The sequence below is a fragment of the Capsicum annuum genome, chromosome 1, assembly GCF_002878395.1.
Source record: "Capsicum annuum cultivar UCD-10X-F1 chromosome 1, UCD10Xv1.1, whole genome shotgun sequence".
In the NCBI taxonomy this organism is placed as follows: Eukaryota; Viridiplantae; Streptophyta; class Magnoliopsida; order Solanales; family Solanaceae; genus Capsicum; species Capsicum annuum.
Window position 1 is genome coordinate 3522064 of NC_061111.1, and position 12000 is coordinate 3534063.

General features: G+C 40.7%; 1 protein-coding gene across 1 annotated transcript in view; it reads right to left on the reverse strand.

Annotated features, from left to right (window-relative positions):
• LOC107865250 overlaps nt 1–6477 on the reverse strand; it is a 9953-nt gene extending 3476 nt beyond the window's left edge. Inside the window, exons 1-6 of the mRNA XM_016711562.2 lie at nt 6283–6477; nt 6068–6121; nt 5441–5596; nt 5283–5336; nt 5023–5157; nt 4694–4928 (exon numbers count right to left, since the gene is read on the reverse strand). Coding sequence (XP_016567048.2) covers nt 4694–4928; nt 5023–5157; nt 5283–5336; nt 5441–5596; nt 6068–6121; nt 6283–6477 — 829 coding nt within the window. The remainder of the gene's footprint in view (nt 1–4693; nt 4929–5022; nt 5158–5282; nt 5337–5440; nt 5597–6067; nt 6122–6282) is intronic.
• Between the last annotated feature and the right edge of the window lie 5523 nt (nt 6478–12000).

Consider the following 12000-nt stretch of genomic DNA (forward strand, 5'->3'; position numbering starts at 1 on the left):
GTAGTAGCCCCTGTACCTTGACTTGCATGGGATTTGTGGACATTGTCTGTTGTCTGTTGTTGCTGTTGCTGTGGTCGTTTCTTCCACTGCTTTGGATTGGGTTATTGGCTGGGAACCTGCATTTGGGGCTGTGGGTGTTGAGTCCAGCGGTGTTTGCCCCCTAATTGAGTATAGTTTTGTTTCGGGAGTATTCCTTTGAGTTTGTGTGAGTCTTGTATTTCCTTGCTGCTGCTTTGATACTACCACTGTGTATATCTTTATATTTTCCTATACTTTCGTGTAGTTGTGGCTGTGGGCGGTAATGGGTGGATAAGGTCATGTCCGAGGGGGTTGGGGCGTGGGGCCGTGGTGGGGGCGGGGGATGAGGAGAGGGCGGGAGTGGGAGGGAGGCCAAGGTTTGCCCGGGGGGGGGGGTAGTGGAGGGCGTGTGGATAGCGACGGTAGGCTGAGGGTTGGGTCTTGGAATATAGGGACCCTTCAGGGTAAGTCCATAGAGCTTGTGAAGATTCTTAGGAAGAGGAGGATCAACATTGCGTGTGTCCAAGAGACCAAGTGGGTAGGGTCTAAGGCTAGGGATGTGGATGGTTACAAGCTGTGGTACTCTGGGAGTGAGAGGCGTAGGAATGGAGTTGGCATCTTAGTAGATGAAGAGCTTAGAGGTCAGGTAGTGGAGGTGAAGAGGATCAACGATAGGTTGATGACTATTAAGTTGGTCATTCGGGGGTTTACCCTGAACGTGTGTAGTGCTTATGCGCCGCAAGTGGGATCGAAGGGGGAGGAGAAGATGCGGTTTTGGGAGGCTTTGGAGGAGGTGGTGAGAGGCGTGCCTAGTTCGGAGAAGATTGTTATAGCAGGGGATTTCAACGGGCACATCGGGGCGCTACCGGGAGGCTTTGGTGATGTGCATGGTGGTTTTGGTTTTGGGGAGAGAAATGAAGAGAGGGCGACCCTATTGGAGTTTGCGAGGGCCTTTGGGCTGGTGGTGGTGAACTCGGGCTTCCCGAAGAAGGACGAGCACCTGATCACCTTTCGAAGCGCGATAACCAGGACTCAGATTGACTTTTTGTTGCTTAGGAAAGGGGATAGGGCGCTGTGTAAGGACTGTAAAGTCATCCCGAGTGAGAATCTTTCGACCCAGCATAGGCTCTTGGTTATGGACTTGGGCATAAAGAAGAATAGAAAGAGGAGGAGTAAGGAGTGTAGACCGAGAATTAAGTGGGGCGGCCTGACGCCAGTGAATGCGTGGGAGATAGGGGAGAGGTTGGCGGGAATGGGGGTGTGGGAGTGTAGGGGGGACGTGAATAGTATGTGGGACAGGGCGGCAAGGTGCATCAGGGAGAATGCAAGTGAGGTGTTGGGTGTTTCTAGGGGCCGGGCCGGGCACCATCGGGGGGATTGGTGGCGGAATGAAGAGGTGGAGAAGAAAGTGGAGACCAAGAGAGGGGCGTATGCTAAGTTGGTAGAAAGTAAGGACGAAGAAGAGAAGCGGGTAAACAAGAAAGAGTACAAGCTAGCGAGGAAGGACGCGAAGTCAGCAGTCACGGCAGCTAAGACGGCCGCTTTTGAGAGATTGTATGCAGGGTTACAGGGGAAAGGAGGGGAGAAAAAGTTGTTTAAACTCGCTAAGGCTAGGGAGAGGAATGGTCGTGACCTCGACCAGGTGAGGTGCATTAAGGGGGAGGACGGTAGAGTGTTGGTGAAGGACGGCCACATTAAGAAGAGATGGCAGTCGTACTTTCATAGGCTCTTGAATGACGAAGGGGATAGAGCTATTGTGTTAGGGGAACTGGAGCACTCAGAGGAGTGTCGGGATTTTAGCTATTGTAGACGTTTTAAGGTAGAAGAGGTGAGACAGGCTGTCCGCAGGATGCGAAGGGGTAGGGCGACGGGGCCGGATGAGATACCGGTGGAGTTTTGGAAGTTCGTTGGAGAGGCCGGTGTAAGGTGGTTGACTGGATTGTTTAATGAAATCTTCAGGACGGCAAAGATGCCCAAGGCGTGGAGGTGGAGTACCATGATCCCTCTCTATAAGAATAAGGGGGACATTCAGAGTTGCAACAACTATAGGGGGATTAAGTTATTGAGTCACTCTATGAAGATCTGGGAGAGAGTGGTCGAGGTGAGGCTGAGACGGATAGTGTCTATTTCGGAAAACCAGTTCGGATTTATGCCCTGCCGCTCGACGACGGAGGCAATCCACCTGGTACGGAGGTTGGTGGAGCAGTATAGGGAAAGGAAGAAGGATCTGCACATGGTGTTTATCAACCTGGAAAAGGCTTACGACAAAGTCCCCAGGGAGGTGCTTTGAAGATGCTTGGAGGTGAGTGGAGTACCGCAGGCATATATCAGACTAATTAAGGATATGTATGACGGAGCGAAAACCCAGGTGAGGACGGCGGGAGGAGACTCAGAGCACTTCACTGTCCTGACAGGATTGCATCAGGGATCTACTCTTAGTCCCTTTTTGTTTGCGTTGGTGATGGATGTGTTGACGCGGCGTATTCAAGGGGAGGTGCCGTGGTGTATGCTTTTTGCAGACAATGTAGTTCTGATAGATAAGACTCGAGGGGGTGTGAATGACAAGTTAGAGGTGTGGAGGCAAACTCTTGAGTCTAAAGGGTTCAGGGTGAGCAGAAGCAAGACAGAGTATGTGGAATGCAAGTTTAATGACGTGAGGCGGGAGAATGAGGTAGTAGTGAAGCTGGAAGCACAGGAGGTATGTAAGAGGGATAAGTTCAAGTATCTTGGGTCCGTGATCTAGAGTAACGGTGAGATTGACGAGGATGTCTCGCACCGTATTGGGGCGGGATGGATGAAGTGGAAACTCGCGTCGGGGGTGCTGTGTGATAAGAAGGTACCGCCCAAGCTTAAAGGCAAATTCTACAGGGTGGTAGTCCGTCCGGCCTTGCTGTATGGAGCGGAGTGTTGGCCAGTTAAGAACTCCCACATCCAAAAAATGAAGGTGGCAGAAATGCGGATGTTGCGCTGGATGTGTGGACTGACTAGAGGGGATAGAGTTCGGAATGAGACTATCCGGGAGAAGGTTGGTGTGACTTCAGTGGAGTGCAAGATGCGGGAAGCACGATTGAGATGGTTCGGACACGTGAAGAGGAGGGGCATGGATGCCCCGGTCCGTAGGTGTGAGAGGCTAGCGTTGGATGGTTTTAGGCGGGGTAGGGGTAGGCCGAAGAAGTACTGGGGTGAGGTGATTAGGCGGTACATGGAACAGTTACAGCTCACCGAGGACATGACCCTAGATAGGAAGGTCTGGAAGACGCGAATTACGGCAGAGGATTAGGGCCAGTTTGGGTCGCTAGTGTAGGGATTACTTGGTGGGGGTTTTATTCCTGTTATGATTCCGTGTTCCGTGTTACATGTTTTATTACGAATCTGTGTGCTTTCATCTGCTACCCTCTGTTTTATATTACTTATGGGTGCCGTATTTAATTGTTTTGACTGCCGGTTTGTTCAAAAGCTTAAATTTTTTCTCTATTTCTAAGTCTTCTAGTTTGGATAACTTTGTTTCTCCTTGAATGCCATTATAACTCAGAACAAAATATAACACCAACAAATATCGTCCAAAAGTTCTTTGATGCATCAACATTTACCTGAATTCAAGAATTTATTTTATATGAATGAATTGTTGATATATGCCAGACTAAAGTTTAAACAATCAAATTCCTTAAAATTAAACGAAAGCACTAATCAGAGGATAACCTGATTTATTAGATGTAGGAAAGATGGAATTCAATGAGCACATATCGCCTTTGATTATTAAGAAGATGTTATTATATAGAGAGTTGACAAATTTTATTTATTTTTTGACCGAACCCACAAAAGGATTTTCTCCTAATAAATATTGATTGCTTACTTATGACTATAGATCAGATTAGCATTAGAATTACATAATAACTCAAGGGAAAAGACTCAAATATGCCATTGAACTTTGAGAAAAGGTTCATCTATGCCATCCGTTTAAAGTTTGGTTCATCCATGCTATTGCCGTTACAAAAAAGGCTCATTCATGCCATTTTTGGTAATGGTCTAGTTTGGTGGTTTTTGGCAAAACCATTTTGTACACGTGGTCAACAATGATTCATCCACGTCATTAATTAAATGAGCCAAAAAAATTTTAAAGGAAAAGGATCAAATATAATTTTGTTTCTGTTTTATTACTGTTGGTTGTTTAGTTAATTATCCGTTGTTTCTTGTTTATTCGTTGCTCTCTTTTGGGACTGCTTTGGACTATTTCTCCTTAAGCCGAGGGTCTATTGAAAATAGCCTCTCTACTACCTCAGAGGTAGGGGTAAGGTCAGACCCCACTCCATGGGATTACATTGGGTATGATATTGTTGTTGTATCTCCTTATTTTCTTTATTTTAAGTTTTTAAAATTTCGTGGGTTGAAGTCTTTCTTTTGGTATTTTTGGCAACATTAGGTTTATCACAGTTTGTTGAACCTCCTTTTGGATATGCATAAATAGATAAAACCTCCTTTCTATTTCTTTAGGCATTGAAATTAAATACGACAATGATAATAAATTACAAGAGCTAGACTTATGCTTTCTCACCAGGTCCCCCATATAATAAATAATGCTGAAACTTTCCAGGCTTGGCATGCGGTAAGTCCATAACCTTGTATGAAATAGGATTATCGACATGTATGATTACATTATCTATGTCTATGGTCTCACCTTTATCATTTAAAACGGTAAGCTCCCTACAATAAGCGTCCAAATTAGTGTCTCCAACGGGTAAGTAGCTAGACCCCATCGGAGGTTCAGGTACACTTGGTGGACTATATACCACTCCTCCCCATTGTACATTCATCGCAAAACTAGCCAAGCCAGTGAAAATCCTTTGAGACCAATAACCAACTGGTGAATGATCTTCTTCCATATAAAGCCACCAGTTTCCGCTGGCTCGATCCTTTTGTTTGAGAAAGAAATGTAAAAGTTAGTATTTTGGTGATTTCAGTACTAATTCTCGAGTACTATTTAAATAAATTGAAAGAAGTCCTTACCCGATTGATAGACATTGTATCTTCCCATGGATCTCCACGGCTTGACACATCTTTGAATGTCATATCAACAGGTATCGCAGGATTTACTTGAACAAAACCAGGACATAATGTATTGAAACAATGCTCATTACCGGCCTACAAAGCATAACCATATAAGCTACATGTGCAAATTTGAAGTACATAGATAAAAAAAAAGATTACTAGTTTCATAAAATTGAGATATAAATCGTTGAAATCAATTTAAGTTGAAGAAAACTTACTTGAAAATGTACAAAGAGCCTAGTTTGGGTATCTCCATAGAGTGTTGGGTCCACCTAGAGTTTGAAATAGAGATATCGTGATGATTGAGTTGATAGTGATTCCAGCATTTGATGCTTTCAAAACTAAAAGAAAATATTTGTCGAAGAATTAGACATACTCTCCAACCAACTTGAATAATATCTGGTCCTTTCTGAATTTTCAATCGACATGCACTATGTTGCAGACCTTCAACATGAGGATTCCATATGCTAGCTGTCATTCCAGCTCCCGCAAACTTGGCTTGTTTATTATTTCCAGCCTGGGCTATTGCAACCTGTATGTTGTAAATAATCTTTTGTCAACTCATTAGGTATATATTCTCTGTTAGATCTTAGTCGGTCTTTCTTAGTCTATGAGTAAACAATAAGGGCCTGGTAAAAGTGGTTAAAAATAGAGAAAATACAACACAACAACAGCATACCGAGTGTATTCCCACATAGTCGGGTGTGGGGAGGGTAGAGTGTACGCAGACCATACCACTACCTTAGGTGAAGTAGAGAGACTGTTTCCGATAGACCCTCGGCTTAGAGAAAATGTGAGAATTTATTTGTTGGCTACACTTCCTAACAAGTATAGAGCCCATTAAAATTGCAGAATCTAACTAATTGTCATGTAAATCTAACTCAAAGGAAAAACCAAAGATCTACAAAGCATATTTAAACAACGAAATATTTCTAATCCAATTAAAACAATCATTGTAACAACAAAGTAGAAAATGAGAAGGTGAATTTATATATTCATGTACCTTGTATCCTCGTGAAGATCTGTATATTCCTTTAGGCTCACTCTTGTTGTTAGTCTGTGTAGTGGCAATAAAATACACATGAGATTTTTGAAATTATGAAAAACTAAACATGTTTAATTTTTAGTTGGCAAAATTCTTCTATTTTAATTTTAATATATTTTAGATGAAGTGAATTATTCTAGCTAAAGCAGTAAATTGGTGTAACATTATCTTACCGCAACCAATTGGTCATCAAATGTGACATCTTCTGGTGGCGGCATATTTCTTTGTCTAATAAGATCTTCTTTCGTAATTCTTCTAATTGGAACTGTTCCGGGGGGACAACCTTTACCATTTAACCATATCTTTGACGACAGACTAGTTGATGAGTTTCCTAAATTTTGCTTTGGTCTTGCTAATGTGGGTTTCATCTGTACATCCAAAATTTAATTATGTATTTATCACAAAATTGTATATGCATTTCTAGAGATCTTAACATAAAATGGCCATTCAAGAGACATGCCTGGGGATAAAAATTATGATTCTTCAGTAACGGATGATCGAATGCATGTTGTTTATAGAAATCCACACAACCATATGTATCTCCATTTATAGTCTGTGAACCAAAACCTCATGAATTTATTAATCAATCACTCAGGAGAATAATAAGCACAAACATTTTCAAAGATATACCTTAATTGTTTTGACTGCCGGTTTGTTCAAAAGTTTAAATTTTTTCTCTATTTCTAGGTCTTCCGGTTTGGATAAGTTTGTTTCTCCTTGAATGCCATTGTAACTTAGAACAAAATATAGCACCAAAAGAAATCGTCCAAAAATTCTTTGATGCCTCAACATTGGCCTAAATTCATGAATTTATTTTATAAAGATGAGTAGATGATATATACCAGACTAAAGTTTAAACAATCAAATTCATTAAAATAAAATGAAAGCACTAATCAAAGGATAACCTGATTTATTAGATGTAGGAAAGATGGAATTATCTGACCACATATCACCTTTGATTATTAAGAAGATGTTATTATATAGAGAGTTGACAAATTTAATTTATTTTATTGATCGAATCCACAAAAGGATTTTCTCCTAATACATATTAATTGCTTACTTATGACTATAGATCAAATTAGCATTAGGATTACATAATAACCAAATATATGTAGATTTTTGTTGACTATCACTAGATTCTGTTTGACCATGAGAATTATTCATTTTTTTTTTAAATGGTTTTTCATTTTACTTCAAAATTATTGGTTGGTTATAAGATTTGCAAATCCAACTCTAGGATCCCAAATTTGAAAAAGTGCTTCAAATTTGTTAATAAACTGTTCTTTCCTCCCCTTTCTAAAAAGTAAAACCGAATACAAGTTCATCTTCAACTCCAACTTCATAAATCTAAGTGAAAATATTTTAATTCTATAGAGAAACGTCTTGGAAACAGACTCTGGCAGAAATGCAAGGTAAGGTTGCGTATGATACGCCCTTGTGGTCGGGCCCTTCCTCCGACCTTGCGCATAGAGGGAGTTTTAGTGCAACGGGTAGCCCTTTAGTTAAACGTTTACTTAGTAGGCGTTTGGACACGCCATATTGAATCATGATCAAATCGGTGTTTGGACATGCGATTGAGATCATGATTTCAAATCTCAAATTCTCCATTAAGCATGATTTGGGTTCCAAATTGTGATTTCAAATTTTTTAAAATGTAAAACTTCACTCATAAGAATATAGTTTGTAAAAAAGAAATGACCCATAAGTTAATATTTTATTTTTGTGAAGTCATTACAACAACAACAACAACAACATATCTAGTGTAAGGGTCTGTGGAGGTAAAGCGTACGCAGTCCATAGCACTACTTCTGACCAAGTAGAGAAGAGAGACTGTTTCCGATAAGACCCCCGACTCAAGACAAATAACAGTATAAAAAAGATAGAAACAATTCGCTCTGCCAAGGTACATTAAGAGAAACTCTCTGCAAAACAATATCCTAGACATATTGCATTTAAAAGTAGTTTGACGTATATATGAACAAATCAAAATAGAGTTTTACATTTCTGTCAACAAATATCTAGTTATAACAAATATCTAGTTATTGGGTGCATTTGGTTAAAAAAAAATTGATATAGAGGTATATTGCATAACAGAGATGGTGGTTAAAACTTGAAACTAACTACCTTTTTTTTTGGTTAACTGGCAACAACAACAACAACAACAGTCCCAGTGTGTTCCAACAAAATGAGGTCTGGGGAGGGTAAGATGTACGCAGTCTATACCACTACCTCCGCAGAAGTAGAGAGGTTGTTTCCGATAGACAGGTTAACTGGCATATTCATATATTCATCATAACAACTACATAGTACTGGCAATAGCCAAGCTACTACCATTGTAATTGTCATAATGTCCATTTGTTCTACAAAACATAGTTCCAAGAATGTCTGCCCATACTGCATCCATGACAAACATTGGTGGAACTGCCAAAACATTAGTTCTTCCAAAGTGCATTTCCCTTAGAACCTTCCTTAGAGCTAGTAGGTTTGCTACTCGAGTTTGCTCTCTGTAGCTATGCTTCCCAACCGGATTGCCCAGCCTCCTCATCAATACCTGCATTCAACAATAAGTGGATTAAAACACAAATGACCATTGTTAATCATGTGGATTACCTCAGTTGAGTCTAAGGAGACCTCCAAAGGTATGAGGCTTTGATCTTATGCTAGCTAGAGTCGGATCTTGCTTTAAAGCAAGCAGCTCAGCCATGTTGTTGGTAGTGTGGAAGATACTGTGGGTGAAGCCCACCACCCAGTCCCTATTCTCATTTCTAACGACACCCCCAATGCCTCCCTTCCCCGAGTTCCCAAGGACAGATGACTTCTTGCAGGAGGTATCCACTTAACTTGATTGGTTTTGAGAGGGGTTAGTAGTAGCATTAGTCGAGGCAATCGCCTTGAAATCAGAGATACTATCCTTTTTATTGTTGAATAGGTTATTTTTCCTAGTAGACCAGACATTCCAAAGGCAAAAGGGCATGATGTCTTCCCAACAAAGATGGTTGTTGAAGTTTTCCCCAGTAATTTTCTTCCAAACTTTGGTCCAGTTCACTACACCCAGCAGCTGGGTGTAGTGGTGCCATTTTGAAGAATGTTATGCTAGAAGGTTCTAGCACTCCTTATTTTAAGTGAAGTATGCATCTCCAATATCAATTGATTGAATTAAGTGAAGTATGCATCTCCAATTTTAATAGCCTCAAAACTCGGCAAGGACCTTCTTGTACACGTCCTTGAGGGCAGCATTCATGGCAATCATCAATACTTTCTCCCGAGGGTATAGTATGGCTTTGTTCTTGCTTTTCCCTCTCCGTGAATCTCATCTGCTCTAAGTTGTCGGGAGCTAGAATCCTTATGTCAGCTTGGCAAGTTACGCGAATCTTGCCAGTTTTTCTGCTACACCATCAAAATACCTTTGTCTTGACAATTTATTTGTGGTTTGTGGTTGTCCAAGTTAGGAAATCAGAGCAGAAAGCATCAACTGCCTTATGCTTCACTACCCTTTTGCAACAGACTTTTGGAAGCTATCCTTTCAATATCAAAGATGCTTACACCAGGAAAATCTGGACCATGACCCCAGCACGTATTTTTTGGTGTGTTTGGAATGAAAGAAACAAGAGATATTTTGATGGGGTTTCAACTCCAATTTGTAAGCGTAAGGCTAGTTGTTTGGTTGCTTCCATGTGACCAGGAGGTCATAGGATCAAGTCGTGGAAACAACCTCTGGCAGAAATGCAAAGTAAGGCTTCGTACAATAGACACTTGTGGTTCGTCCCTTCCCTGGACCCCGCACATAGCTGGAGCTTTAGTGCACCGGGCTGCCCTTTTTTTGTAAGGCTAGTTGTTTGGTTAACCTTTTTAGTTGGGTTAACTTTTCCCCTGTAAATAACTTAGATCACTACCTGGATTTTGTCAGCTTCTTAGCTCTATAAGTTTTTTTTTTCACTGAGCTAAAAGATTGCTGAAAATGAGTGTCTATATGCATGGTCATGTGTGGATTTACTGCGGTATTAACTTAATCTTATTTTGTTACCAGAGAGTTATCTATTTTTTGGTTGGAGTTAACATTTTGAAGTTTGATGATGTCGTGTTATGTACGATTGCATTCACTTTGGTCTTTTTAACTAAAAAAACCTAATCTCTGGGAATTTTCCGTCAATCTAAGCATGAGGAGAATAATATTAGTAGGGCCTTCCATTGTAGACTTGAGCAATGTAAGATGGAAGTGGTTGTTCAAGGTCCATCTTGACATGTCTATTATTATTCTAAAAGTTAATCAGAACATCATATGCGTGCTCATGCTGCATATAAAAATCCAGAGAGAGGTGTTGATTACTTGTATTCTGTGTTTGCAGCTACCTTTGCTTTTGAGATCTTTCTTCGCGTTCGTTTTTTGCACCTCATTCATTGTTAGAGTTCTCTGTGAGGTAAATTCGAATTTATGCTACAGGTGGCTGTGCAAGAGCACTGGCATATTATGCAGTTCAGTGTTTGATTTATTTCCCTTTCTGCATGGCCACTTTCTTTTGCTCTTTCTCGTATCCTTTTCTTTTCTACGCTTCTGTCTTCCAAACAATTGACGATATTTTTCTTTCATCGTTTCTCATTCTATTGGTTGATCGATGAATCCAGTTGTCTGGTTAATGTGAGATTGATGCAGGTTTGATTCACCTTATTCATGCTAAGATCTTGGAGAGAACCTTCTCTCCTTTTTATATATTTTTTTCATTGCTTTTTGATAATGAGTTTTTCCCTCTATAGCGGTGTTTGACTGAATACAGTGTTTAAGACATTCATTTGATTTATGTAATAGTTGGATGCAGTGGAAGAAAATAATAGTGTTAGTTAAAAAATATAAGTTTGATGACATTAATTTTTTTAGGGTATTCCTGAACAAGCTGAAATTCCTCCTGTTGCCCGTGCACCTGCCATGAATGCTCCGGCCAGTGGCCAGGCTGTAAATGCTTCAGCTCAAAAGGCTTCACAACCAGCAGTTCCTTCCAGTGGACCAGATGCTAATCCTTTAGATCTGTTTCCTCAGGTAGTAAGTATACCTGGATTTTCGCAGACGTTACCCTCTGCAGGGTAGAGAGGCTGTTATGGACCCTCGGCTAAATGGGTAATTCACTGTTGCGAATATTTTGTCACTATATTGATCGTTTGATTTTGGATTATAATACAATCATTTTGAGAAAAGGAGGCAGAGGCATTGCATTTTGTAATTAATGGTGGTTTCATGTGAATGCTTTTACTTTGATAGCTGAAACTGCTGATGGGCCAGCTTTTGAAGTTCTTTATTTTGTGTGCTAACATAATTTTCTTGGACTTGTCAGCTGTGGTTGGTGATTATTGAGATACATACAGTTGAATCCAAGTCTAACAAGAATTCCACAGACAACAGCTAGGCAATTAGTCTCTTTATGTGATTGTATCTCTACCTTGCTTGTTTCTATAAAAATAGGGCTGCTTGTATTCCAGTTAAGGTGAATAATTTACGCAGCAATATAATTGTGTAGCTACTGCCGCTGATATTTGTTCTAACATGGTATCAGAGTGTAAATGTTTTGTAATTGTTGGGACGTGAAGAATCATTTTGAGGGAGAAAGATCGTGAAGGAGTATGGAGGAAAGAATTACCAGTATGGTGAGTGGGAACGACATTGCTAATGTCAACATGAACTTGATCCGATCCCTTATAGTTGTCAACCTGATGAAAGTTGGTGAGATCCGGGGAAACGTGATGTGTAGCACCTGTGTCGGGGAACCATTGCGGAGTGGACAGGAGTTTGATGTGATAGGTAAGCGGCAAGGCTCATACTGGGTCAATAGCGTTGGAAACAAGTTGAAGTCTGATGGTCAGTGCCATTGGAAATTTGAAACTTTTGGTGATGATCTGGAGAC